The sequence below is a fragment of the Xenopus tropicalis genome, chromosome 9 (assembly GCF_000004195.4).
Source record: "Xenopus tropicalis strain Nigerian chromosome 9, UCB_Xtro_10.0, whole genome shotgun sequence".
NCBI classification, from domain to species: Eukaryota; Metazoa; Chordata; class Amphibia; order Anura; family Pipidae; genus Xenopus; species Xenopus tropicalis.
The window spans coordinates 16,544,619-16,571,475 of NC_030685.2; the positions used below are offsets into that span (position 1 = coordinate 16,544,619).

Below are 26,857 nucleotides of genomic sequence, written 5' to 3' on the forward strand. Positions count from 1 at the left end.
GTAATTATATCTTAGTTGGGATCAAGTACAGGTACTGTTTTATTATTACAGAGAAAAGGGAATCATTTAACCATGAAATAAACCCAATAGGGCTGTTCTGCCCCCAATAAGGGGTAATTATATCTTAGTTGGGATCAAGTACAGGTACTGTTTTATTATTACAGAGAAAAGGGAATCATTTAACCATGAAATAAACCCAATAGGGCTGTTCTGCCCCCAATAAGGGGTAATTATATCTTAGTTGGGATCAAGTACAGGTACTGTTTTATTATTACAGAGAAAAGGGAATCATTTAACCATGAAATAAACCCAATAGGGCTGTTCTGCCCCCAATAAGGGGTAATTATATCTTAGTTGGGATCAAGTACAGGTACTGTTTTATTATTACAGAGAAAAGGGAATCATTTAACCATGAAATAAACCCAATAGGGCTGTTCTGCCCCCAATAAGGGGTAATTATATCTTAGTTGGGATCAAGTACAGGTACTGTTTTATTATTACAGAGAAAAGGGAATCATTTAACCATTAAATAAACCCAATAGGGCTGTTCTGCCCCCAATAAGGGGTAATTATATCTTAGTTGGGATCAAGTACAGGTACTGTTTTATTACTACAGAGAAAAAGGAAATCAGTTTAAAAATTCTGAATTATTCGATTAAAATGGAGTCTATGGGAGATGGCCTTTCCGTAACCTGGAGCTTTCTGGATAACGGGTTTCTGGATAAGGGATCCCATACCTGTACAGTATGTTAAACTTTCTAGAACATTCCAACACCCTCTTATAAAATTTTTATACGCTAGAGAAAGGGTGTTGAGGGGCTTTCAATGGGACTATTGAGCTCACCTTAAACATTTTTATATGAAGAGAACGATAAAGTGGGGGTGCATAATTAATAGAGACAAAAAAATAGGTGCACTCCCCTCATGTCCCCCTGTTAATGAAAAGGACCCATACATTTGGTATTAAAATGTCATTTACAAATAGAAGAGACTGGGTTGTAATTGTGTGCGCCAGATGCATCCATTGAGTCTACTTTCTCTATATCATTTATTCTTACTTGTATCCATAACTGTTTACACCCTCTTGGTATTATACATGTTTCATTGGCCCCTCCCCACGCATACCTATGCAAACAGATTAAGCCAACCAAATCAAGTTATTACCTTCTATTTCTGTCTGTGCAATATGACAAATTTCTATATGAAACGCAATCATTACGCTGATTAAAACAACTGCTGACACAACAAAAAGAGAATTTATAGATTATATTAATGTCCGGTACCGACACTTTTGGCTGCAAGCTTCAATGCCTTCTGTTAATACAGACATGTTTAAAAGGAAAGCAGGGGGTATAATTAACAGAGACAGGAAAAAACAGATCCATAGCAAAATAAAAAAAAAATGCCCTCCTCCTTAAACAAAAGACTGGTCCTGAAAAATGACCCTAAACCCATTCATTTGCTATGAAAAAATGTATTTACAAATGGAAAAGACTGGGGTGTGGTTGTGTGTACCAGATGCATCAGCTGACTCTGCTTTTTCTATATCGTTTAATATTAGTAACTGTTCACCTCCTATTACTACAGTACAAACACATTGAAAGTTAAGGTTCTAAAGTGTCCCAGTCCATCCTTCTTCTCCTAAGAGCAGTGGTTCTCAACCTCCCTAATGCCGCGACCCTTTAATACAGTTCCTCATGTTGTGGTGACCCCCAACCATAAAATGATTCCTAAGACCATCAGAAATACGATGGTCTTAGGTGACCCCTGTCCCCCAAAGGGGTCCCGACCCACAGGTTGAGAACCGCTGCCTTAGAGATATAGGTTATTGTTAAGATTATTTTTATATCAAATTATATTATGGGTAACAATGACTTTAAGATCCATGTAGGAATCATCATCAGGGTCAACTGATGAAGATCCCTGTGTGGATCAAAATGTTATACAGATGATTGTATTCACACGGTTGAGAGTCTGTGATTGTTATTTAATTTACTGCTCTGGTTCTGTGCTGATACTCTTCATAATTGCACATCTGGATGTATATATATGGTCATTATTTATGAGCGGGCCCACTTATATTTTGAGTTCAGGTTTGGGAGAAACAACAGTCTAGATCAGGGATCCTCAACCTTTTTTACTTGTGAGCCGCACTCAGATGTAGAAAGTGTTGGGGAGCCACAAAAGCATGAAAAAAGTTCTTTGGGGATGCCAAATAAGGGCTGTGATTGGCTGTTTGGTAGCCCCATGTGAACTGCTGGCCTACAGGAGGCTCTGCTTTGAGTAAAACTGTGCCCCAGTGCTTCCAAAACTTGTCTCCAAGCCAGACATGTAAAAATAGGCACCTACTGGGGAGCAACATCAAAGTGTGTGGTGTGGAACATGATCCTTACAAGCCCCTCGTTGGGTATCACTGTTCTAGATCATGAAGGATGTTGGAACATCTTGGGTATTGCTTCTAAAATAATGGTTCATATTCACCAGTTGACTGTATTTATATATTTACATTGCTGTATGAAGAGAGGACCAGCACACCAGGATCGCAGTTGAAATAGGTCAGTCGCCACAAACTCAACCAGAAAACACAGATTCAACCATGTTTAGTTTGATCAGTAGCAAGACTTTCTTTGTTCCTTGATAGTGAAGAACTATTTAAATGTTTAATGTCTAAAAAATGTTGGGCTTGTTTGGGAGCCACCCGTTGACTACCTGATGAAGACAACATGCTGGCTTAGACGCCTAAAGCACCTTTGTTTACAAGCCAAAGACTTCAAGTTCTTCTGCTTGCCTACAGTAAAGCAGATAGGAATCTGGAATCACATGATATCTACTTCATTGGTAGAGCCAAGCTCTTTAAAACTGGAACTAATCCAGACTATTGTGAAGTGCCTATGATATAAAACATTTAAACCCCGCCCCCCCGTAAGAACCCTAGCATCAAAAGACCTTGCAACCCCCATTCTGAAGATATATACGTGCTTTGGCATTTATTTGATGGTAATATTTATGTAGTGTATTTGTTCTGTAATATTTTATTTACCTGTATGTAAAGTTGGAAATCTGAGCCAGTTGGTCATAGACATGTTTGTCTTGTAACGGTGCACAAGGTTCTTTCAAGGTCAAAGCACCTTTCCTACCTGTGTCTTTATTTGCTTTCAATAAATATTCATTTGAAACCCTATTGTTTTGTGGGCTTTTGAAGTTTTTAAGCCTTTCATTTCTGGCTTTTTTTTTTTTTATTTTGGTACTAATTTATGTTAGGGGCAAAAAAATAACTAACAGGACTGCTACTGGTTGGACTAAACTGTATATACATGTACATAACTAACACCACTCACTTCCACTCATAATATTGTACTATTTACAAGACACTGAAACGGTTCTTGTCCATTTAATCTTTTCAAGTCTATTTTCTGCACAAGGTTTAAAGGAAAACTAAACCCCTAAACAATGTAAGTCTCAATAAAAATATATATTGCATAAACCAGCTCATATGTAAAACCCTGCTTCATCTAAACAAACCATTTTCATAAAAATATACTTTATCTAGTAGTATGTGCCATTGGGTAATCCTAAATAGAAAGCTGCCATTTTAAGTACTAAGGGCCACCCCCTGGGATCATAGGATTCACAGTGCACACAAACAAGCCAAGGCACACATACATACTGGGCCCCATCAGCCAATGAATGGACAAAGTTCTGTTTTTGACTCCCACACTACTTCCTGTTACAGTTAGAGCTGCATTATTTCCTGTCAGGTGATCTCTGAGGGAGCACACAGACCAAAATGGTGGCTCAAGGTAAACAATGTAAATAGGCAATATTTACTGATATATATATATATAGGAGTCTTTAATAGGGTTAAAGAAAAACTATATCCCCAGCATAAATACCAACAGATAGTTTGTATATGTATATTAATACATATACAAACTATCTGTTGGTATTTAGCTGGGGATATATTTTTTCTTTAACCCTATATCTTAGTATATAGTATAACCCTAATCAAGGAGCTAATAATTTTCTTATAGCACTGTAAGAACAATGTGCTATAAGGCACATTACTACATTGAGAGGAACAGAAATAGGCTGTTCTAAAATAAAATAATACATTATATATATATATATATATATAACGTCTAAAAAAATGATGTTTGAACACTAGTACTGGTAAAATGAGTTGTCTAATGGATCACAGAAGAGATAAGGCCTACTCTATGCAAAGCAACTGTGAATATCAAAAGCAATGTTACTAAAGGCAATTTATAGACTGCCTGAACAACAGACTTTACCCAGAAAGCACCGAGAGCAGGGGAGCAGTAGGTTATTCTCTGGCATAAATGACATTGCTTCCTTGCACCAAAGGGTCAACTAAACTAACTTAAACTATTAGCTCAGATTGCCCGAATACGGCACAGCTGATCCTGGTGCTCCCTATGGAATGTTAATAATGACTGTAGTGGAATATAACATTCTAACCTACATTACTAAACCATATTATACTCCAACCTGTGTAGTCTGCACCCGTAATAGTTGGATTTTTGTTTCTGACACTCAGAGCCACAGTTTCAGGCAAAGGAGAAGACCTTACACTTCAGCTTGTGTGTGTGAGAGAATATTCCACAGCCCCCTAACGTACACGATCAAAAAGCCTTACTATGGCTTTAACCTCTGATCTTTACCCAATGGAGCAATATAAGCAATTATTTCCTTCCTGAGTATATGATATCATTCCGCTTTCATTAGAAGAACTATAAACAAAAGGGGTGGGATTTCAATTATTTCTCCTCTTAATGGCTGAGATTGTCTTCTGTCTTCATTTTACTCTACTCATCATAATAGTGGCACATGATATTATTACATTTATTTTAAACACCATGACACTCATTTTTAGGTCACAGTGACTTCATTGTAATGATTCTACAGCCCAGGGACAAAAATATCCTAAGCGATCAAAACCAGTACAATGATACAATCACTGAGGCCTTTCCCTGATCACTGAGCATCTCCTGTTCCAGAAGGGATAAGCAAGGCAGTAAAATCTCTGGAGATATACTGTTCAAATAGACTGTATGGAAATGGTAGAGATGGTGAAGACTTTATTGATGCATCTGGGGGTTGGCACATACTGTAGCACACCATATAGTTCACTGGGATATACCTCTATGTTCCAGATGCACCAAGTAAGCTTCACGTGAGAACGTATTGCCCATGAACATACCCTAGTACCTTATTCATCCTCTGGTCTCTCCATGGCTCGTCTACCAAGCATTATCTCTGTTTATAAAACATATAGACCCCATAGCAGAATAAAACATAACATATGATATGTATATGTAACACTGCTCACTATACATTGCCGTAGGCAGTCACAGAAAGCCAGAGATAGTGTAGGCATGAAAAGATCATGTACATCAATCAAATACATCACGATTCAAATATAAATAAAGGGGGTAATGTACAGGTTACAGGAGTGACATAGTTACATAGGGTTGAAAAAAGACCAGAGTCCATCAAGTTCAACCCTTCCAAGTAAACCCAGCACCCACAAACCCACACCTACCAATCTATACACTCACATACATAAACTATATATACAACCACTAGTACTAACTGTAGATATTAGTATCACAATAGCCTTGGATATTCTGATTGTTCAAGAACTCATCCAGGCCCCTCTTATAGGCATTAACAGAATCTGCCATTACCACATCACTAGGAAGGGCATTCCCCAACCTCACTGCCCTCACCGTGAGGAACCCCCTACCCAACATCCCCCGGCAGGGCATTCCCCAACCCCCTCACTGCCCTCACCGTGAGGAACCCCCTACCCAACATCCCCCGGCAGGGCATTCCCCAACCTCACTGCCCTCACCGTGAGGAACCCCCTACCCAACATCCCCCGGCAGGGCATTCCCCAACCTCACTGCCCTCACCGTGAGGACCCCCTACCCAACATCCCCCGGCAGGGCATTCCCCAACCTCACTATCCTCACTGTGAGGAACCCCCTACCCAACATCCCCCGGCAGGGCATTCCCCAACCTCACTGCCCTCACCGTGAGGAACCCCCTACCCAACATCCCCCGGCAGGGCATTCCCCAACCCCCTCACTGCCCTCACCGTGAGGAACCCCCTACCCAACATCCCCCGGCAGGGCATTCCCCAACCTCACTACCCTCACCGTGAGGAACCCCCTACCCAACATCCCCCGGCAGGGCATTCCCCAACCTCATTGCCCTCACCGTGGGGAACCCCCTACCCAACATCCCCCGGCAGGGCATTCCCCAACCCCCTCACTGCCCTCACCGTGAGGAACCCCCTACCCACCATCCCCCGGCAGGGCATTCCCCAACCCCCTCACTGCCCTCACCGTGAGGAACCCCCTACCCTGCTGCAAATGGAAGCTCCGTTCCTCTAATCTAAAGGGGTGACCTCTGGTGCCCTGATCCCTTTTATGGGACATGATAGCTTAAACCAGGTACAAAACATGTAACTGGAAGGAACCAGCCAATTTTAATGACTCAATAATGGGCAGACAAGATGGACCAACCAGTTCAGTCCATTCAGTGTTTCTGCCACTATAGGTGCTATACAAGCCTGCTTCCTATCTGCTGAGTGCCCTAAGCTTATTGTCCAATATGAAGATCACATCATTTCTACAAACCCCACCCTCCACAATATATCAGGAAAGGAAGAGTTCTTGGAATACAAGAGGACACCTTGATAGTGACACATGTATCTGTATCACAATTATAAGATTATAAGCCTCCTGGAACTAATCTAATTTGCTAAATCTTCTCATATCTGTGTAGGCCACATCCACACCCCCTTTTCATGGCTGCTTCAGCAGTGGCGCTATCAGACTTGGGGGGCAGGAAAAGGCCCAATAGGCTGAGTCACTACCCTACTTTGGGTCTGTGCTCCGCCCCCCCCCCCCCAAGCTGGACATAACATCAGAGGCAGGGTGGAGACTAGGTGTAGATTATGACCAGGAAGTGATACTGACACTTCCTGCTTAAAAAATGGAATGTGCCTAGGGTTGCCACCTGTTTTTGACCTGGAAGGCTGTCTGGGTCAAAACTGCCTGCCTTGTTTTTTCCAGTTTGGAAAACCGGGCAGGACTCTCTGAGACTGATGCGGTGATCTCTGATCACCACGTCATTGCCCCTGTGATGCCATCACCTCACCCACGTGATGTCACTCCCTGCCCAGTGATGTGACGCCCTGAAGCCCAGCCTGGAATTAGGGAAAGTTGCAACCTTAAATGTGCCAATGAATTATTATGACCTATATATTTATCCAAACAAGACTCTGCCAACTAAAGTCTTTGGCCTATGAAGATAGATTTTTGCCCCTCCCGCTCTTCACTATGGTCACCTTCCCTGTGTCCGTGGCTCTGTACTTGTGTAGAGCAGACCCATCAACCAAGGAGCCCATTGGGCATTTGTTTGTTCCTATACATTTCCATTACATGCCAATAAGGAGTAAAGGAGCCACAGAAGAGAGCACCTGGATGTACAAGAACAAGCTTGAGGGCAAATATTTCTCATGTTCCCTTTAATCACTGCTACACACAACTCGCAGGGAGCATTGCTTCGTTCATGCTGCAACCTTTTCCTACATGTTAGAAGATATAAATATCATAGACGTCCCTCAGGGCCAGGGCCCATTATCTGTCAATACAGCTGCAAAAATCACCTGTCGATGTTTCAGGTCCCCAAACCATGTGGCGGTTCACAGGTTCATATGTCAAAGCAATAAGATTAATCAAAAGGAAAAAGAATTACAAAGGGCCCTTTGCGAGAAAAGTCTTTGTAAAATATAAGCTTTACAAATTAATGTTTAGATTCAAAGTCATCATAAAATGATAAAACTAAAGGCAAAGAAACCAAACCAAACACATTAGTCTCTATTAGTAGAGACAATGGTACATTGATCCCATTCAATATTTTACCAAATTCATTTGGGATCCACCCAATGACCCTCTTTGTCCACCCTAAGGAATCAAAGCCAACTAACTTAAACAGCATTCCACAACCAGCCATATTCATCCCTTTTAAAATCCCACATTAACCCATTCATTACAAATTACAATACCCAAAAATGTTTTGACCTTATAATGCTACCATAAACCATAAGCCAAAACCAACAAGAAATCATTCCTTGTCCCTGCACTTAACAACCCGATCCCAGAATTCTAGACTCAGAATCAAAAAGTATAAACATAGGCAAGCTTCCCCAAACATTTGGTTATTTTTTGCAAAATGTCTATATTTTTCTTTAATTCAAAAATGATAGCGATGAAAAAAAATTCAATCCCCTCCATCAAATCTAGGGTTTGGGGGACAGTTGGTGGCATTCCAAACCAAGCCAACAAACACTCAGCAGGTAGGGTTGACAAAACTAAAGTACGTCCAACAGTATAGTGATTTGCTATTGACAATATAAATGTATGTATGTATATATATATCTTTATTCATAAAGTGCTACTTATGTACGCAGCGCTGTACAGTAGAATACATTAATACAAACAGGGGGTTATTATAATAATAGATAAATACAAAGTATAACAGTAAATACAAGATAAATACAGTTGCAACAAGTTAAGAGTCAAAGACACAAGAGGATGGGGGTCCCTGCCCCGTAGAGCTTACAATCTAGATGAATAAAGTCTATTCTAGTGTATTCTAGTGTATTCTAGATGAATACATAAACTATGTATAATATGGAGAACTATTTATGCCTACAAAGTTAATATTTGCCCATATAGTAGAATAAGAAGTCCATCCCCACGCATTTTTACCTTTCCATTTGTTGGACGCAAGGTGGACATGTGTCCCTAAAGCTTTATTTGCTGCAGGACAACACAAAAGAATTAGGGTTGGATCCTTGCTTCCTCCTGGGCACAGATGATTCCCCCAAAAGATTGTATCTCCTCCACCTTTATCCACCGAGTATGTGCAACAGTCTGTTGGTCTTGTTGCTCTGCCACTGGTGGCACATTGGCTTGTGATGAAATGGGATCACTTTGAGTGGGGATATTTGTTGACTGATCGTAGTTATACAGTGGGGGGCATCAGCTGTGAACTGAAAATGGTTTTGTTCCCGTATATAACTAACAGATTTGTTGTTTTTTTTGCCAGTTTCAGGTCTTGGATATAATGTCTCCAGCACAAATGGCTGAACTGATGGTCAGGGTGGCGCTCAATGACACTCTGCGCTCCACACAGATTCTGGCTCTCGTTCGAAGAGCCGAATATAGAAAAATTGTGGAATACATCACTCAGTTTAATGTTGCAGTCAATGAGGTAACGGCCACCAATAACAACATCATGATACATGTATTCCAGATACAATGCTAGGCTGCACTAAAATATGAGGTACGGGTATGAGATCTATTATCTGGAAACCTTTATCCCAAAAGGTCCAAGACAAGAGAAGATCATTATAAGCAAATAATTACTATTTTTTTAATGATAACCCTTTTCTCCGTAAAAAATAATGTAGTTCCTTCTATTGATGGCAACCAAACAATCTCTTCAGAATATATAATAAATCTAAACATTTAGGGGTATAATGACCCTTTATATAAGAATGTTGTAGCTCATACAGTATGTGTGCGTGTTTGTGTGTAATTATTTGATGATACCATTGGCTTAAGTATCTGGTTAACCTTAGTTTTGTTCTGTTAATACGTAGGCTCACATTGGCATTCTGCCCAACAATGAGATCCGGGACGCCATGCTAGCCTTATTTCTAGATAGGCTGAGCCCCTACTTCCGGCGCTTTCCACCAGAACTCTGGGGAGAATGGTTTGAAGACTATTTACCATACCTTCTTCCAGGTATAAATGCAGCCCAGATTTCATTGCTGGAGACCAACATTTCTTGCAGCTCCTATCAGTCTGTGTAAGTATCTCAGACCAACAGTTGGCTAATGCAGCCCCAACTGATAGACATGGTTTAGTAGCTTTCTTTCATATTTTATGAATAACACAAATGACATTGACTTGATAAATAAATGCATGAAAATGAACCTGCACATTAATCTGTATATAAATATGGAGTAGCCATGCTTGTTCATCTCTCAAGGTCACCATGAGATATCTACTGAAACTAACTTTTTAATATGCTCTTTGCTGCCTCTTATATTGCCATTAAATGAACTGTTTAGGATCTACTATCCAGAAAACCTATTCAGAATGCTGTACAAACCAGTAGAGCCATTCCACACACTCTTCATACAAGATAATGCTTTGTAAATGGCAATGACTAACCCAGCATTAATCTATGTGGATGGTAAAACATTTATACATGGTCAACACCCCTGAGATCCTGGACTTTTATCTTACTGTCCACCCAGGTCCCTGGGGGATGGGCCCTGCCAACTAAGTAGTATGGTGCCCTTCTTGCCCTAATCTACACCTACCATACGCCATTATGCCCAAGCATGCCTTGCTTCTCCCAACCCCACGCACATAACTAACTTTACTCCATGTGACCAAGCCCCCGGTCTGACAAGGATCCTGTTTGTGCACCACTGATGGCAGCCCTGTATACATATATAAGAAGACCCTTTCTAACAAAGGGCACTGTGGGAAATTTAATACTACATATTTATTTGTGGCATAAACAGGAAACACTGGGGCTGATTTATGACCATTGGGAAAATCTGCACCTGGGCAGTAACCCATAGCAACCGATCAGTGATTAGCTTTTTTCAGTCAGCTGTTGGTAGAACCAAGAAAGCAAATACTTGATTGGTTGCCATGGGTTCAGGGGCATAATTTTGATAGCCTGGGGACTTTGTTCGGGTCATGGGTAGTGATGAGCGAATTTTTTCGCCAGGCAAGGATTTGCAGCGAATTTACGCATTTCGGCATTGGCAAATTGTTTCGCAAAACTTCCGTGAAAATTAGCTGCGGAAAAATTTGTCAAAAGCTCGTAAAAATCGGGAGCGGTCATGTCAAATTGGGCGCGGACGCATCAAAGAAAGGCACGGGTGCATCAAAATTGGGCGATGTCATGTTAAAAAAGTGCGGGCGAAAAAAATAGACACGGGTGACAAAATAAAATCGTGCAACAAATGCGTTTCGCGAATTTTTCTCCGTTTCGCGAATTTTATGCCGAATCAAAACACAGACAGATTCGCTCATCCCTAGTCATGGGTCCCTCGTGACCTCCCCCCATAAAAGTCGCTAGTAAATACCAAGGAAGCAGACCCCCACTGGCCCTCCCTGTGTTCTTCTGGGTCTCTGCTGGTTCTTCTCAGTAGTTTTGCCACTGTTTGGGTAGCTACCCAGGTGCATATTTGCCCTGTGTTGATATATTCAATTTTATGACTTTTTTTCTATTTTTACCACTGCTCCCTAATCCTGCTTGTTATAAATTTTAGGTTAAGAGGTTTTAACAAGATCTATAATAATCTACCTCATGTCACGAAACGCAGCCTCTACAATCTCTATATCAAACCGTTCCTCAATAATAAAGCTATCGCTGGAGGTAAGATTGTGCTTTTATTCATCCCTCACTCTGCATGAAGCAAACACGCTCACAATTCATTATATCTGTTTGCAGGGGAATCCTGTAACTTTACGAGTTTCATGCAATGGGTCTCCGACAACCTGGGAAATTTTACGAATCTGGCAACGTTCCACGATCTGCTTATATTTCAGAGCAATTTCAGCAAGGTAAACGTGTGCCCATATGACTGATTATTTGCTCATAACAAAAGTGGGCATTTACTACAGGTATGGGATCCCTTATCCGGAAACCCATTATCCAAAAAGTTCCGAATTACGAAAAGGCCATCTCCCATAGACTCCATTATAAGCAAATAATTCTAATTTTTATTTTTTTTTTCCTTTTTCTCTGTTATAATAAAACAGTACCTGTACTTGATCCCAACTAAGATATAATTACCCCTTATTGGGGCAGAACAGTCCTATTGGGTTTATTTAATGGTTAAATAATTCCCTTTTCTCTGTAATAATAAAACAGTACCTGTACTTGATCCCAACTAAGATATAATTACCCCTTATTGGGGCAGAACAGCCCTATTGGGTTTATTTAATGGTTAAATGATTCCCTTTTCTCTGTAATAATAAAACAGTACCTGTACTTGATCCCAACTAAGATATAATTACCCCTTATTGGGGGCAGAACAGCCCTATTGGGTTTATTTAATGGTTAAATGATTCCCTTTTCTCTGTAATAATAAAACAGTACCTGTACTTGATCCCAACTAAGATATAATTACCCCTTATTGGGGCAGAACAGCCCTATTGGGTTTATTTAATAGTTAAATGATTCCCTTTTCTCTGTAATAATAAAACAGTACCTGTACTTGATCCCAACTAAGATATAATTACCCCTTATTGGGGCAGAACAGCCCTATTGGGTTTATTTAATGGTTAAATGATTCCCTTTTCTCTGTAATAATAAAACAGTACCTGTACTTGATCCCAACTAAGATATAATTACCCCTTATTGGGGGCAGAACAGCCCTATTGGGTTTATTTCATGGTTAAATGATTCCCTTTTCTCTGTAATAATAAAACAGTACCTGTACTTGATCCCAACTAAGATATAATTACCCCTTATTGGAGCCAAACAGGGTCGGACTGGGGGGTGCAGGGCCCACCGGGGCTCCCGCCCCAGGGGCCCTGCAGGTGCCCCAGCCGCGTCCCCTAACCCCTCCCAGGGGCCCCCCTAACCCCCCCGCAGGGCCCCCGCCTGACGTCCTCCCCGAGCGCGTATAAATTGAATGCGTCAGGGGAGGAACAGTCAGTAGGGGGAGCGCCGGCAAAGGTCGGACTGGGCCGCTGGGGCCCACTAGGGCCGGGGCCCACCGGGATTTTTCCCGGTGTCCCAGCGGCCCAGTCCAACCCTGGAGCCAAAACAAGCATATTGAGTTTATTCAATATTTAAAAGATCTTTAGCAAACTTAAGTTATAGAGATACAAATTACGGAAAGGTAAAATCTAAGGAGGGGTGTTGGGCACCCCCCCAGTGATTGTAATTGCTTACCTTATACCCCAGGGAAAACCACACCAGCCCCCCGTTTAGCTGTGAGAGAGCCATCCTCTTCCTCCTGCCTTCAATAAATATCTATTTCCCATTTTCTAAATGGTACATTACCCCCCTAAGTTACTCTAAATCTAAATGCAATACCATTACAGGTAGAAGACACCGCTGTGCTTACAGCTGAAGAACTGGCTGATTTAACAGTAATATCGGATAGTCTGTGCAGCGACACAATGACAAGCATTGTGTTCCAAAAGGTTGGCAGTCTGGAATCCTATGAAGAAATAATGACATATCTGGAACGTCTAAAGGAAAATATGGGACAGGTATAGTATAAAGTTTGAATTTATTGAATACTGTACATAAGCTATATGCCATTTTATTGCTACACACCAGCATAAAGGTGCTCATACACCTTCAGATCCGCTCGCTTGGCGACATGATCTTCTCCCGATATCCCCACCTACGGGTGGTGGATATCGGGAGAATCCAGGCTAATTCGATCGTTTGGCCCTGGGGCCGGGGACCGCATCAACGAGCCGATGCGTTCCCCGATCCGACTAGATTTTTTAACCTGCCCAATCGAGATCTGGCCGATTTCAGGCCAGATATCAGTCGAGCAGGCCAGTCGGTAGTGCCCATACACGGGCCGATTAGCTGCTGAATCCGTCTAAGGGACTCATATTGGCAGCTAGAATCGGCCCATGTATGGACACCTTTAGCCATTGCGTATGTTTCCAGTGAAGGTAAATAATGTCTTTGAATCAGAGCTCTGAAGGTAAGTGTCTAATTTATCATCTCTGATGAGGATGATTGGAGCAGATTATGGAGGTGAAGATTGTATAATCTAATCTGAATGGTAATGTATATTTTTGTTCACTAGATGGTGGATACTATGCTGTAAAATAAGGGTGTAATAATCAGTAGTGACCAAAAGAAGGGGCCCAGAAAGGTATAACACAAAGCAGAGCACAGTTGAGGACCTCTTTGGCCAAATGGTGTGACAATTGTAAGCAAGACTGAGGAGGTATGTAAAGGTGGCCATACACGAGGCGATTTCGCTCGTTGTGCGATGAACGATTATATCGACAAACGATCGTATGGCGATCGAGTTCCCATACGATATGCCATCCACGGGCAACGATAATTCGGGAAAGATTTTGTCGCATCATTATCGTAAAATACCTACGATCGTACATCTACGTACGATCGATGTCGTTGCTGGCAATCGTGACATGCGCAGAGAACAATCGTTGAAAGACAAATGTCTGACACTCACACCAACTGGCAGATTTTATCGTTAAACGACCAAAATTTTTAAACCTGGCCGATCGATTTTGGGGACGATAATGTCGGCTCGTTTAGTGGGCCGACGATCGTTCGTACACCACCAACTATACGATAACTTAACGATAGCATCGGATCGTTCGGGAATCGGTCGTTTGTAAGTAAAAAATCGGTCCGTGTATGGCCACCTTTAGGCTTAGCCAGAGTAGGTAGTTGTCATAGGGAATTGTAGCAGTGGGAGATACAAAAAAAACAGTGGACAAGGAGAGCTGAAGCCCCACCAAGAAGCAAGAAATGTAATTACCTCTTCCAGTTAGGATTATAGCTGAGGGAACAGGTTAGAAAAGTTGACCATGGTGTGCTTATGGCAAGTAGTGCTGAGAAGGGTGTTCAGAGGCCAAATGAATGCTGGTAAGGGGTTCTGTCCTGGTAAAGGATGTGAAACCCCCATGAGAAATTAGAGTATTCCAAAGGTGAGAGTACAGGGATGGGATTTGGGAGTAATTGTGAGCCTATTGCGACAACTTAACGTGTCTTTAATGTTAACTGCAATCACTAATAGCTTTCAAGAACTACATAACATGCTGAAGGATTCTGGGAGTTCCATCTAAGGTTTCTTGTGACTTACATTCCAGGTTACTGATCAGAGAGTGACTATATCTCGATGTGTTGACCAAAAACTTCTCAATCAGCTCAGTGTTCAAACACAACAGGACGTGTTAAGCAGCATATTATCTGAGGAAGGGGTTGGGCCCAACATCACAAACTGGCTGCAGGTCTTTACAGTTCTGCTGGAGGAGTTTTCTTCTGCAATCAACGAATCTCACATTTCAGCCCTCCCACTTAACATATCTTGTGGCAGCTTCCATGAAATGTAAGTGACAAAAACTACACCTACAAAGTCAAGAGAGAGTAATTTCCCTTAGGTTTACTCTTATGAGGTGGAACACTACAAAAATATGTCCCTTGATAAACTAAGGAGGAACTTTTTTTATAGCAATGACAAGTCACCACTGGAGGTTACTCTTTCATTAAAGAATATATATATATATATATATATATATTGTCATCAAATTATCAACCAGTATAATAGCTCCTACTCATAAGAGGGAAAAGAATAGAACATTGTGACGGCACCGAGCCACGTGAAGGACGTGGACATAGGGTCGGACTCACACACACAATTCCTTTAGAAAATGAGGCTCTTTATTGTAGCTTCAGCATTACCAGTTCCTATGGTAGCCAGCCTGCACTTAGTGGTTCTACCTGCGGGGGGTGCCACTGCTGGGCACTGCTACTTCTAGGCACTGGAACTTGTGGGTACAGCTGTGATGGTTACAGCTGGGCAGCCTCTGTGATCTTCCTTGTGTATAAAAAAGAATAACAAATTGGAATTGTTGGCGGCCAGAAAGGGAGCAGCCCAGTGGCGTAGCGTGGGCTTTCGTCGCCTAGGGCCGACCGGAAATTTGCCGCCCCTCTATTTATTTATTCTTAAAAAAAATCAGCATTAAATTTTTTTTTTTTTTTATTGAATTTGAAATGCGGTGCGCATGTCATAATTGTCAAAAGTGGATTCAGCTGTGCGTCCGTGGCTGCCCATGGTGGCAGGGCCGCCATCAGAAATCACGGGGCCCCTCCCATCAGTACAGGACACACAGACATAAAAAGTATTAGGGTCACCCTACCACAGTGCCCCCTAACACTATGCTGACCAGGCCCCCCTAACGCTATTCTGGCCACGGTCCCCCCATACAACTGCCCCATAGACAGTACCCCCATACACAGTGCCCCCAATTGCCCCATACACAGTGCCCCCCACACACATTGCCTCCAATTGCCCATAGAAAGTGCCCCAATTTCCCCATAGACAGTGCCTCCAATTGCCCCATACACAGTGTCCCCATAGACAGCCCCCTCCACACAGTGCCCCCAATAGGAAGTGCCCCCATACACAGTGCCCCAATTTCCCCATACACAGTTTCCCCATAGACAGTACCCCACAAAGACCTTGCCCCCCCACAGAAAGTGCCCCCATACACAGTGCCCCAATTGCCCCATACACAGTTCCCCCAATAGAAAGTGCCCCCATACACAGTGCCCCCATAAACAGTGCCCCCAATTGCCCCATACAAAGTGCCCCTAATAGGAAGTGCCCCCATACACAGTGCCCCAATTGCCCCATACACAGTGTCCCCATAGACAATACCCCCCAAAGACCTTGCCCCCCAATAGAAAGTGCCCTCATACACAGAGCCCCAATTTCCCCATACACAGTGCCCCCAATAGGAAGTGCCCCCATACACAATACCCCACAAAGACCTGGCCCCCCCCAGAATAAATGTAATTTTTAGCCGCGAGGCTCTTCCAAACTAAATCAGAGAAGCACAACCTGTGGCTCTGCAGCTGTTCTAGACCTACAGTCTTAACCCTTAGTAACTCAACAGCTGGAGAAATGTACACTCAACTTCCATATAATAATCTGATATTTAGCCAACAGACACAGATTTGCTCATATTTTCAGTGATGATGGAATATAGGATCTTTGTTCCTTTATTATACTGTTGTACAACAATGCAGCAAATGAGCTCAATTTCTGGATAATTGAGATCACAACCGAAGGCTCTGTTGATGTGCAGTTAAAGATTAAACAACAAAGATTACGCCCTCATTACTAGTAAAATCCTTGTATGGCTGAGCTAATGCATTAATAATTTCATTTATTTGTACCGTTCTGAATCTGGCTTTAGATAAATGTCATGAGTCATTGGGATTATCCCAAATCCTCGACACAGACCATCGGCGGCGGCTCCTTCTCTCTTACAGGCAACAGGCACTTCTATAAGGTTGCGCCTCGTCGCTGACGTGTGACGTCATACGCACGGGCGCAACCTTATAAAAGCGCCAGTTGCCTGTAAGAGAAGGAGCCACCGCCGCCCCTTCTGATACGCCGCCCGGGTCCATGGCCCCCTCGGCACCCCCCTCGCTACGCCACTGGAGCAGCCCCTGTCGTAAATGCAGAACAGTGTTTGATTCCTTCTGCCAACCCAAAGGCAGCTTCCAGAGGGGCCAATCACAGCTGATACCACTGGGCCAATGAGCTGCCATTTAGTGAGCATGCCCAGTTTAGTCTGTATGCAGGATCCAGACAGGGCACAGCCCTTACAGGAGGTCTTGGTGCCAACTATGTGTATTGGAATACAGAGGGTCCGGGCTTTGTTTGCCCTCACAGCAGGGGTCAGTTACCTTGGGAGAACGGGAATTCATAACATTAAACAGACATGAACACAGGCTGTACCATTTGCCCCACAGTTACATTATAGCAGAAGAGGTAACATTTTTTTCTCAGATTACATAAAAAGTGTTTTTTTTATCATAAACATGCCTATTGCTGTTGAACCAGTACTGACAGCCTAAGCACTACAGGTTGGGCAGAACTGTTACCTTCTTTATCATGTCCTACTCCTGCTATGTTACCCTGCTATACCACCTAATACCCCTCCCCTTCCTACCTATACCTGTTGCTTTTGTGGAGAGTCAAATCATCACGCGAAAATTCCTTTGGGGCAATTATGTGTAATGGAGAGGTATTTGGGGAGTCTAAGTGCCTCTGTGTGCCATCATCCAAAAATTTACTAGGTAGAATTCACTCTTTATGTTACCATTGTTTCTTTGACTCCCCAGAATCAAGCTGTTAAATAACCTCTATACCAGAATGAGCAAAATGGAGGTGGAATCCACTTTTATCTACTGCAAGTCCTATCTCCTGCAGCAGCGCATGTTAACAGGTAAAAAAAGAAGAAACCTTCAATACTGGACTCTAACATTCAGTTGCTTTATGTAGTATATTCCAACATTGCTCTTATGGAAAAACAAGCCAATGGACCCAAAAGAACTAGGCACAGGGATTATTGGACTCAAAGAACCATATTATTATTGTGAATATTGCTGACTTTTTATGTTTGTATGAAAACTAGCGTGACGAGTGTTGAGGGCTTTTGTGCCTGCCTGAGGTGGGACAATATAAATGCAGACCCATCTGGTTTCTCACTACTAATTCCCTTGGTGAGATTTATCTGAAAGGCAGATCATAATTTACTACTGTGGAGTAACTTCAAATTCATGGAAGAAAGTCCAAGGTCCCGTTTCCAAGATTGATTATATAGTCATTAGTGATGAGCACATTTTTTCGGCAGGCATGGATTCGCAGCGAATTTCCGCATTTCGCCATTGGCGAATTGTTTTGTGAAACTTCCGTGAAAATTCACTGTGGAAAAATTTGCTGCGAGGAAATGTTTTTTGTTGCGTGTCAAATTGAGCGCTGTCACATCAAAAAAGGGCATGGGCACATCAAAAAAGGGCGCAGTTGCTTCAAAAAAAGCGCAGGTGACAACAAAAGACATGGGAGACAAAAAAAAAGCATGACACATGCATTTCGCGAATTTTATGGCGAAGACAAGAAAATTCCCAAAATGGCGAAAATTTCACAAAACGCATTTGTCACACTTTTTTTTTTGTCGCCTTTGTTTTTTTGACGCGACCGTGCCCAATTTGACGCGACCGTGCCCCTTTTTGACTTAACCGTGCCCTTATTTGACACGACTGCGTCCAATTTGACGCGCAACAAAACAAATTTCGAATTTTTACGGAAGTTTTGCAAAACAATTCGCCGATGGCAAAATGCGGAAATTTGCTGTGATTCGCTCATCACTAATAGTCATTTCAGTTGTTTTAAAAAAAGACATCTGCCCATCAAGCTCAACCCCTCCGAATGATCCCCAGGGCAGGAACTCAGTTCAAGGCTCTGTCCAATTGACTATCTCCATATAGTTAGATCTTTTTACAATACAAGCCCTTTCTCCTTAAGGATCTGCATGTGCTTCGGACACACTAAGCAGCACTGAATGGATTACGCTGAACTTCCGTGGATTTTTGACCAGAGCTTCCATCTCAGACCTCCTCGATTTGAATCCAGATCTTGACATTGTAAGTGCTGAAGCCAATGTGTAAATTATATATATATATATCAGATAAATATTGAAGGAGGCAGTTCCATAAATGTTCTCCTTTCTAATTCCAGGCTGTTCTTTTTGGTCTGTTAACGCCAAATGAAATGGCAGAAGTCCTTGTAAAAGAAGACGTTCTCGCTAATTACACGCTGATGACCAGAGTCTTAAACCTCATCGACATTAAAAACGTCTCTGAATATGTGACTTCTATTACGGTTGTGGCCAAAGAGGTATAATTTGAAGAATGTTGTAAATGTATTATCAATTAAATCATCGATTTCTGTTCTTATGAAGATGGAATATTATATAATTATATAAGGAATACAACCATGGGGCTTCTAGGATAGCAGAGAAGGGCGCCACTGTTCTTATTTCTTCTCATAGTTGAGTTTCGTATTGGACTGTTATCAATACACATCAGTGATGGACAGTTATAAATAGCCATCAATGGCCAGCGAAACCCCACTTATAAAAATATAAAACCCCCTCCTCCTGAAGATGGAACTTACCCCCTGCTTAAATATGAACACACTATGTAGTATTTAGTTTTAGATTGTTTGAGTTATGAATGCTGTTGGAGATAGAGACTCACTGAAGGTCAATAATAGAGATGTTTAAGCTAGATAAATTCCACTGAGATATGACATGAGAGGACCAATGAGAGGTCCTGTTTAGTGATGAGCAAATCTGTCCTGTTTCGCTTCGCCATAAAATTCACAAAACGGCAAGAAAATTTGCGAAACGGCGAAAAATTAGCGAAACTCATTTGTCGTGTGATTTTTATTTGTTGTCTGCATCTTTTTTGTTACCTGCTTCTATTTTTGGTCGCCTGCGCTTTTTTTGATGCAACCACACACAATTTTGACATTGATTGGTCTCCATTGCTGAAAAGTCTTTCTTCATTTTTCCCCATAGGCAGACTTGTCAGCTTCCCAGTTAAATATGATAAAGGAGACACTGCTATCCATTGTGTTCACCAAACTCAGTTCCAACTTCTCTACTTATGAAACCCAAGACTGGGAGGTGCTGTTCCAAAAAGATTTGACCATTTTGCTTCCAGAGTTTAACAGAACACTTCTTGAGCTCCTTCCTGTTACCATGAGCTGCTCTTCCTACCAGGAAATGTAAGTTTGCCATAGCCTCCATCTTGTAAAGGAAGGATCAAAACAACAAAATTGTACAAAACATGGTACAGTCCCAAGTGGTTATGTATTTCTATGTAAAGGTCCAGTTCACAATGTAAAACAAAAGATAATATCAGAATTATCACACAATGTTTAATATGTTGCCAGCACTTGTGCCTTGCTACACTGGGTCCTGTGTTCATTTCCAGCTTGGGCACTATCAGCAAGATGTTTTTATGTGTTCCCCATAGGTTTCCTCTGTACAATCTTGTTTTCACCCAAAAACCTACAGGCAGGTTCACTAGCGCCTAATAAAACTGTATAACGCAAAAATGGACTTAGAGTTCAAGACCTCCAACAAACAGCCCAAATTATAAAAAAACAAAAGTAAACAATCCAATAAAAAGATATCCATCAAAAGCTTCACGCATTTCATGTCCATAGGCTGTGATTAAATGCCCTAGAGTGCCAAAAATATAAGGCTTTTTATGGACACCTTTGTGGAATAGAAAAATGTTTATTAGAGTTCCTGGAGCACATCTACTTTTTTGCATTTTACAGTGTTTCTTTCCCCAAACCCAACATTTGTATTGGTGACTTGATTTACTTCATAAGCATAAGCATTCCTTAAGGTGCCCATACACCTTCAGATCCACTCAATTGGCGATGTCGCCAAGTGAGAGGATCTTCTCCCGATATCCCCCACCTACGGGTGGGCGATATCGGGAGAATCCAGGCTAATTTGATCGTTTGGCCCTGGGGCCAAACAATCGAATTATATCGACAGGTATAGGCAAAGTGGGTCGAGGGACGCATCAACGAGCCGATGTGGTCCCCGATCTAACTAGGTTTTTTTACCTGCCTGACCGATATCTGCCCAATTTCAGGCCAGATATCGGTCAGGCAGGCCCATCATTAGTGCCCCTACACAGGCCGATTAGCTGCCAAATCAGTCTAAGAGACAAATATTGGCAGCTAGAATGGGCCCGTGTATGGGGACCTTTATACTGTATATGTATTCCTTATCAAACTGTCCATTCTGTGTGTAAATGTGAGAAGGACTTCAGACTTGAGCAGATGAACTGATGTGAATGCTGTCTAATCTCTGTAAAGTCCTTCATACATGTGGAGGCTCCATATTTATTTTTACAGAGATAATTAATAATTAATTATATATTTTTTGTCTTTTTGAACAGAATACAAGGATTTAGTACTGCTTATCCTTCCATGACAACAAGGACAAAAGAGGACATTTACAACTATTTTACAAAACGCTACTTTGTCGCCAATTCTCTTCCTGGAGGTTTGTACTGAGTGTAGTTCTCAGTAGAAAAAAAAAGCCTAATGTGTACTGGCGGGCATTAATTTCCTTTCTTTTGTTGGTTTAATTTGCAGGTTCAGTGTGTGGCACAGTAGATCTTAGAAGCTGGGTCATTTTCAACTTGGGGAATTTTATCCAACAATCAAGTCCACAGGATCTCATTCTGTTTAATACGAACTTCACAAAGGTAAAAAATCTACAGTTTAAACCAGGGGTGGGAAAACTACGGGCCGCTGGTCTTTTTAATCCGGCCCTGATTGGCTGTATGGAGGATGCCGCAGGGAGCCGCAGGTCCCTGGAGGGGTGGGGGAGGATTCTGGGAAGGATGCTGGGGAATGGAGCTTGAGGATGCTGGGAAATGGTGCTTGAGGATGCTGGGGGTGGAACTGGAGGATGCTGGGGGTGGAGCTGGAGGATGCTGGGGTGGGAGCTGCAGGAAGCTGGGGAATGGAGCTTGAGGATGCTGGGAAATGGTGCTTGAGGATGCTGGGGAATGGAGCTTGAGGATGCTGGGGGTGGAACTGGAGGATGCTGGGGGTGGAGCTGGAGGATGCTGGGGTGGGAGCTGCAGGAAGCTGGGGAGTGGAGCTGGAGGATGTTGGGGAGGATGTTGGGGGGGGAGCTGCAGGATGCTGGGGAGTGGAGCTGTAGGATGCTGGGGAGTGAAGCTGGAGGATGCTGGGGAGTGGAGCTGGAGGATGCTGGGGGAGAGCTGAGAGATCCCGTGATTTCTAATGGCAGCCCTGGGCGTAACGCTGGCCCGGCTGTAAGTGAATGTGGCCCCTGAGTCAAAAGGTTTGCCCACCCTTGGTTTAAACCATATTTATTTAATGTTATATATTTAGAAAAGGTATAAAAATAATGAAGACTGAACTTTTCCATCTCAACTTAGTATGACATGGTGAGAGAGTAGCCTTACACTTACCAACGAATATGGAGGGGCCAGATGCTCTGCCGAGGATCAACAGCTGTAGGAGCAGATGAAGGGCAAATCTCAATATGGGGTCACACTGCAAGAACAGTGATAAAGTTGCTGTTATTCACAAGTGGCAGCCTAATGCATTTTGTGCCTGAAAAGGTTTTTACTCATTGTTATCCATGAAACATGTTATGCCGCAACCTGGTGGATTTTATCCATCCTGATATTTAAGAGAACCAGATTTAATACAATTCTTAATGGAAGCCGCCTCCTTAATGTATTCTGAACAACTGTATATATCGCTGTTTTATCTCAACTTAGTTATATGTTATGGGGGGTTCTCTTTGTGCATGTAGGCAGAGAACCTACACGGGCTCCCTCCCACAGAACTGGCCGACATGACTTTCATTTTTGATGAGCTGCAAGACTCAAATATGTCCGCCAGCATCTTCAATGAAATTGAACTATTGAAGGATTCTGAGTTGCTTCTGGAGTATCTAATGAGAATACAAAGTTTGGCTTGTCAGGTAGGCATTTATTGTTATTTATAATTTATATTTAGTGGCGTTATATTGGAGATATTTTATTTTCTTTACACATGCTTAGCCATTCCAACCTAACCAAGTTGTTTTTTTCTGCCAGAGCTCAAATTTCTCACCCAACATGTCTTCATGCAACCAGCCCCTCGGACAGCTGAGCAACTCCACTCAACAGACCCTGCTAACTACTATTATGACAGTACTGAGTATGGAGTGGAGTTTGACTGATATGCCGGCATGGTTACAGGCTTTCAGTATTATCACTCAGAACTTCTATGTGGCTCTAAATGAAACCCATCTGTCCCATCTGCCGCTCAACATTTCTTGTGAAGACTACAGAGCAATGTGAGAGAGGATTCATGGCTGAGTATACTGTAGAGACACAGTATTTACTTCCCCTTAGATGATGGGATTTATTTTCATTATAAGGCTTTTTCTCCATAGATGACCTTCCTTTATACTGTAAACCTTATGCACCAACTGTATTTCCCTTGTACAGTGCTTGGTTATATCAGTAAACTATTGTAACACTTGTTTAGCTATATTCAGGTAAAACCAGGCTAGTGTGGATTAGAGAGCATGGGTTACATGCGACTCCTTTAAACAGGATGGGCCTTCGCTTAGGTGGAAGATATCTGGATGGAGCTGAGGGTGTAGTTGAAATACAACTCACTATAGCTGTGTAGTAAATATGGACGCCAGAAAGGTTCTTCCGTTGAACTATAATACAAGTTTATTTGTCCAAGACACGATGGTAACAGGGTTATCAGATACTCACACACAAGCAGAGGTAGCTGTTACTTGATAGTACACTCTGAGGAAGAAAGAGAGGGTGTACACCGTTTTATCCCACCTCTCGGTAGAGTCTGGGCAGGGTAAATACACCTTTCAGCTTAATACCCCTGTAGAGGTAGCCTGCTAAGATATCTGATCCTTCAGGTTGATAACCTTTAGTATATGAGTCCTCTGGGTGAGTAGGGATCAGGGTTTATTCTAACCTGTCACTATCTCTACTCCGCGGCCCTACACTGAGGCAACATTGCCAGATAGGAGAAATACTCCCAGAACTAACTCTCCTTTGTTGGGGCTATTAATCTGCCCTTTCTTACTAGAGCCCACTATCTCACCTCTCCTAGAAAGTGCTATGACAGATCTGCTGTGCTGGATAAACCTCGTTCATGGGGCCCTGTCCCCGACTTCTCCAGAGGGATGGTATCCTCTGGGGTAAAATGGCTTCTGGGCCTATGTTCTGCTCCCAGGCTCAATGGAGCTTTCACCTGAGAAGCAGAGGCAGCCAAAGAGCTTGCTAGACACTATATCAGTCTGCAAGGGGTGTGGTCAACCTAACTAAACCAATAGGGAATAGTGACTTAACTGTAACTAAGTACAAAGGCTTTGCCCAATAACATTAGAGATGTGAAGAGGTAGGGTTTAAAGCCATAGGGAGCTTAACCCTATGGGTCCCTAGACTATACTCCTTATATTCTTAGCATTCTATAATAACATTATTTACCCTTGTATATTTGTCTACAACTTATACAAGTATGGGAGTCAACCTTAAGCAAATAATTTTGATTTTGAAAATGTCCTTTTCTCTGTAATAATAATAAAACAGTACATTGTACTTTATCCTTAGATGCATGAATCCATATCGGTGGCAAAACAATCCTAGTGGGTTTAATCAATGCTTTAGCATACAAAATATTATGATTTTTTTGGAAAAAACATTCTGGATAATAGATCCCATACCTGTATAGGTCACGTGATAGTATAAAAACCACCAACGTTTTCACCTCTTCTTTTGCCACAATTTACAGAATTAAGATACTCGGTGGCCTCTATTTCAAACTTAATGAAGCAGAAAAGACAACAGTTTTCACGTACTGTAAATCCTACTTAAGCCTCCAGCAAAGATACACAGGTAAATATCAAGGTATACATCAACGGAAGATCTAGTTGGGAAGGAACTATATTGTATTAGTAAACAGAAGTGGATAAATTGTGTTATGATATTCACATCCTAGATAATAAAATTCAATTTATAAACTATTATTAATAAAACCAGTAGGATTAATGTCAACACCTACATATATGCCGTTATGTCATCGATATATCTGCCCCTATCAATGCGCCTGAAGAAAATTACAGTTGGGAGGTCTATCCCATCAATGATATCTAATAGCAGTTCTTTTACTGCAGAGTCTGCTTGTATCATTAACGTCAACAATACAAATGAATGGATTATGGCAAATTTTGGACCCTTTTCCACCACTGCCACCGTTACTGAACTCCAGGAACTCTATCCGAATCTTGAAATAGTAAGAACCCTACTGCTTTGTACTTAGATATTCTTTACTTTAAATTCTAACTAAATAACTGATCCCAATATATTCCAGGAGGCCCTAGTGAATCTCTTGACGCCAACTGATATGGCTGTGCTTCTGACCAAAGCTGATGTCCTTACTAACAGCAGTTTACTCTGGGAAATACTGGGATTTATTCAACCTCGGGATATATCTAAATATGTCATCTCTATTACATCAGCAGCTGCAATGGTAATAGCAAAAAGCAAACTGCATTATTCCTCTTATTCAACAACCAACCAGATTCTAAATCCCTCCATGTTTTTTCTTCTTTAGGCCAACCTATCTGAGAGCCAGTTGGCCACTGTAAAGGCTACTTTGCTGGAGTCAATATTATTTAGGCTTGATGCCACGTTCTCCATTTATAAAGCTGAAGATTGGAAAATATTGTTCCAAAGAGATTTGGTTTTGTTGCTTCCAGCTTTTAATCAAACACTTCTTGGTCTTCTTCCAATGAACATCAGCTGCTACTCCTACCAAGAGATGTAAGTTTTGCATTAAATCAATATCAAATCAATATTATATATTATATATATAGTAATATAATATGGGTATTAATCCTAGCAAACTGTCATCTCTTACTTGTTTATATTTCCATGTCATCTTCATATTTTTCTGTATCACATTCTCTTCTATACAAGAAATGTTTCTCTTTGTCGCCAGTTTTGGATCATGTAATGTTAAAAATCTCTTGGATGATATAAGAAACTGTTATTGTAACTATTTTATTGGAAGAAGTATTCATATTATCATCATTATCAGGAAAAGCAACAGATTACTATTAGTGATGAGCGAATCTGCCCCTTTTCGCAAAACTACCGAAAAATTCACAATTCTGGAAATATTCTGCCGCGCGTGACTATTTTGTTACATGGCCACGTCTATTTTGAAGCGGCCACGCCCATTTGTGACACGACCATGCCTATTTTGATGTGACGCACCACTTTTCACACTTCGCACATCCCCTGAGGGTTGCGGGTGGGCTTGGGCTAAACTCTCCCACCCAACGCCCACCCCGCCCGCAACCTTACACTGCCAGCAGCTCTCTTCCGGGTTCTCTATTTATAGGCGTGCGCCTGGAACCCCCCGCCCATTTTGTGACGTCATTGCGGGGCAGGTCTATAAATAGAGGTAGGAAGCTGGGTTGGGTAGGGTTCGTGTTGAGAGCAGGCGGGTTAGGGTTGGGTGCGGGTCAAGAAAAATCTCGACCTGCACATCAGTAGTGACCGCAACATTTTTTTGACGCACAACTAATTTTTTTGCGGCAAATTT

The 26,857-nt window shown here is 42.0% G+C and overlaps 1 protein-coding gene across 21 annotated transcripts in view; it reads left to right on the plus strand.

Annotated features, from left to right (window-relative positions):
- The first annotated feature begins 9,150 nt into the window (after positions 1 to 9,150).
- The window catches only part of LOC101733470, a 93,423-nt gene continuing 75,716 nt past the window's right edge, over positions 9,151 to 26,857 (plus strand). For all 21 annotated transcript variants that reach the window (XM_031893233.1, XM_031893251.1, XM_031893250.1 and 18 more), the window contains exons 1-18: positions 9,151 to 9,309; positions 9,701 to 9,909; positions 11,396 to 11,502; positions 11,578 to 11,690; positions 13,182 to 13,352; positions 14,949 to 15,187; positions 17,995 to 18,098; positions 19,178 to 19,296; positions 19,391 to 19,549; positions 20,235 to 20,443; positions 21,640 to 21,746; positions 21,839 to 21,951; positions 23,040 to 23,210; positions 23,326 to 23,567; positions 25,040 to 25,143; positions 25,422 to 25,540; positions 25,619 to 25,777; positions 25,862 to 26,070. In XM_031893233.1, coding sequence (XP_031749093.1) covers positions 9,163 to 9,309; positions 9,701 to 9,909; positions 11,396 to 11,502; positions 11,578 to 11,690; positions 13,182 to 13,352; positions 14,949 to 15,187; positions 17,995 to 18,098; positions 19,178 to 19,296; positions 19,391 to 19,549; positions 20,235 to 20,443; positions 21,640 to 21,746; positions 21,839 to 21,951; positions 23,040 to 23,210; positions 23,326 to 23,567; positions 25,040 to 25,143; positions 25,422 to 25,540; positions 25,619 to 25,777; positions 25,862 to 26,070 — 2,801 coding nt within the window. In that variant the 5' untranslated portion in view covers positions 9,151 to 9,162. The remainder of the gene's footprint in view (positions 9,310 to 9,700; positions 9,910 to 11,395; positions 11,503 to 11,577; positions 11,691 to 13,181; positions 13,353 to 14,948; positions 15,188 to 17,994; positions 18,099 to 19,177; positions 19,297 to 19,390; positions 19,550 to 20,234; positions 20,444 to 21,639; positions 21,747 to 21,838; positions 21,952 to 23,039; positions 23,211 to 23,325; positions 23,568 to 25,039; positions 25,144 to 25,421; positions 25,541 to 25,618; positions 25,778 to 25,861; positions 26,071 to 26,857) is intronic.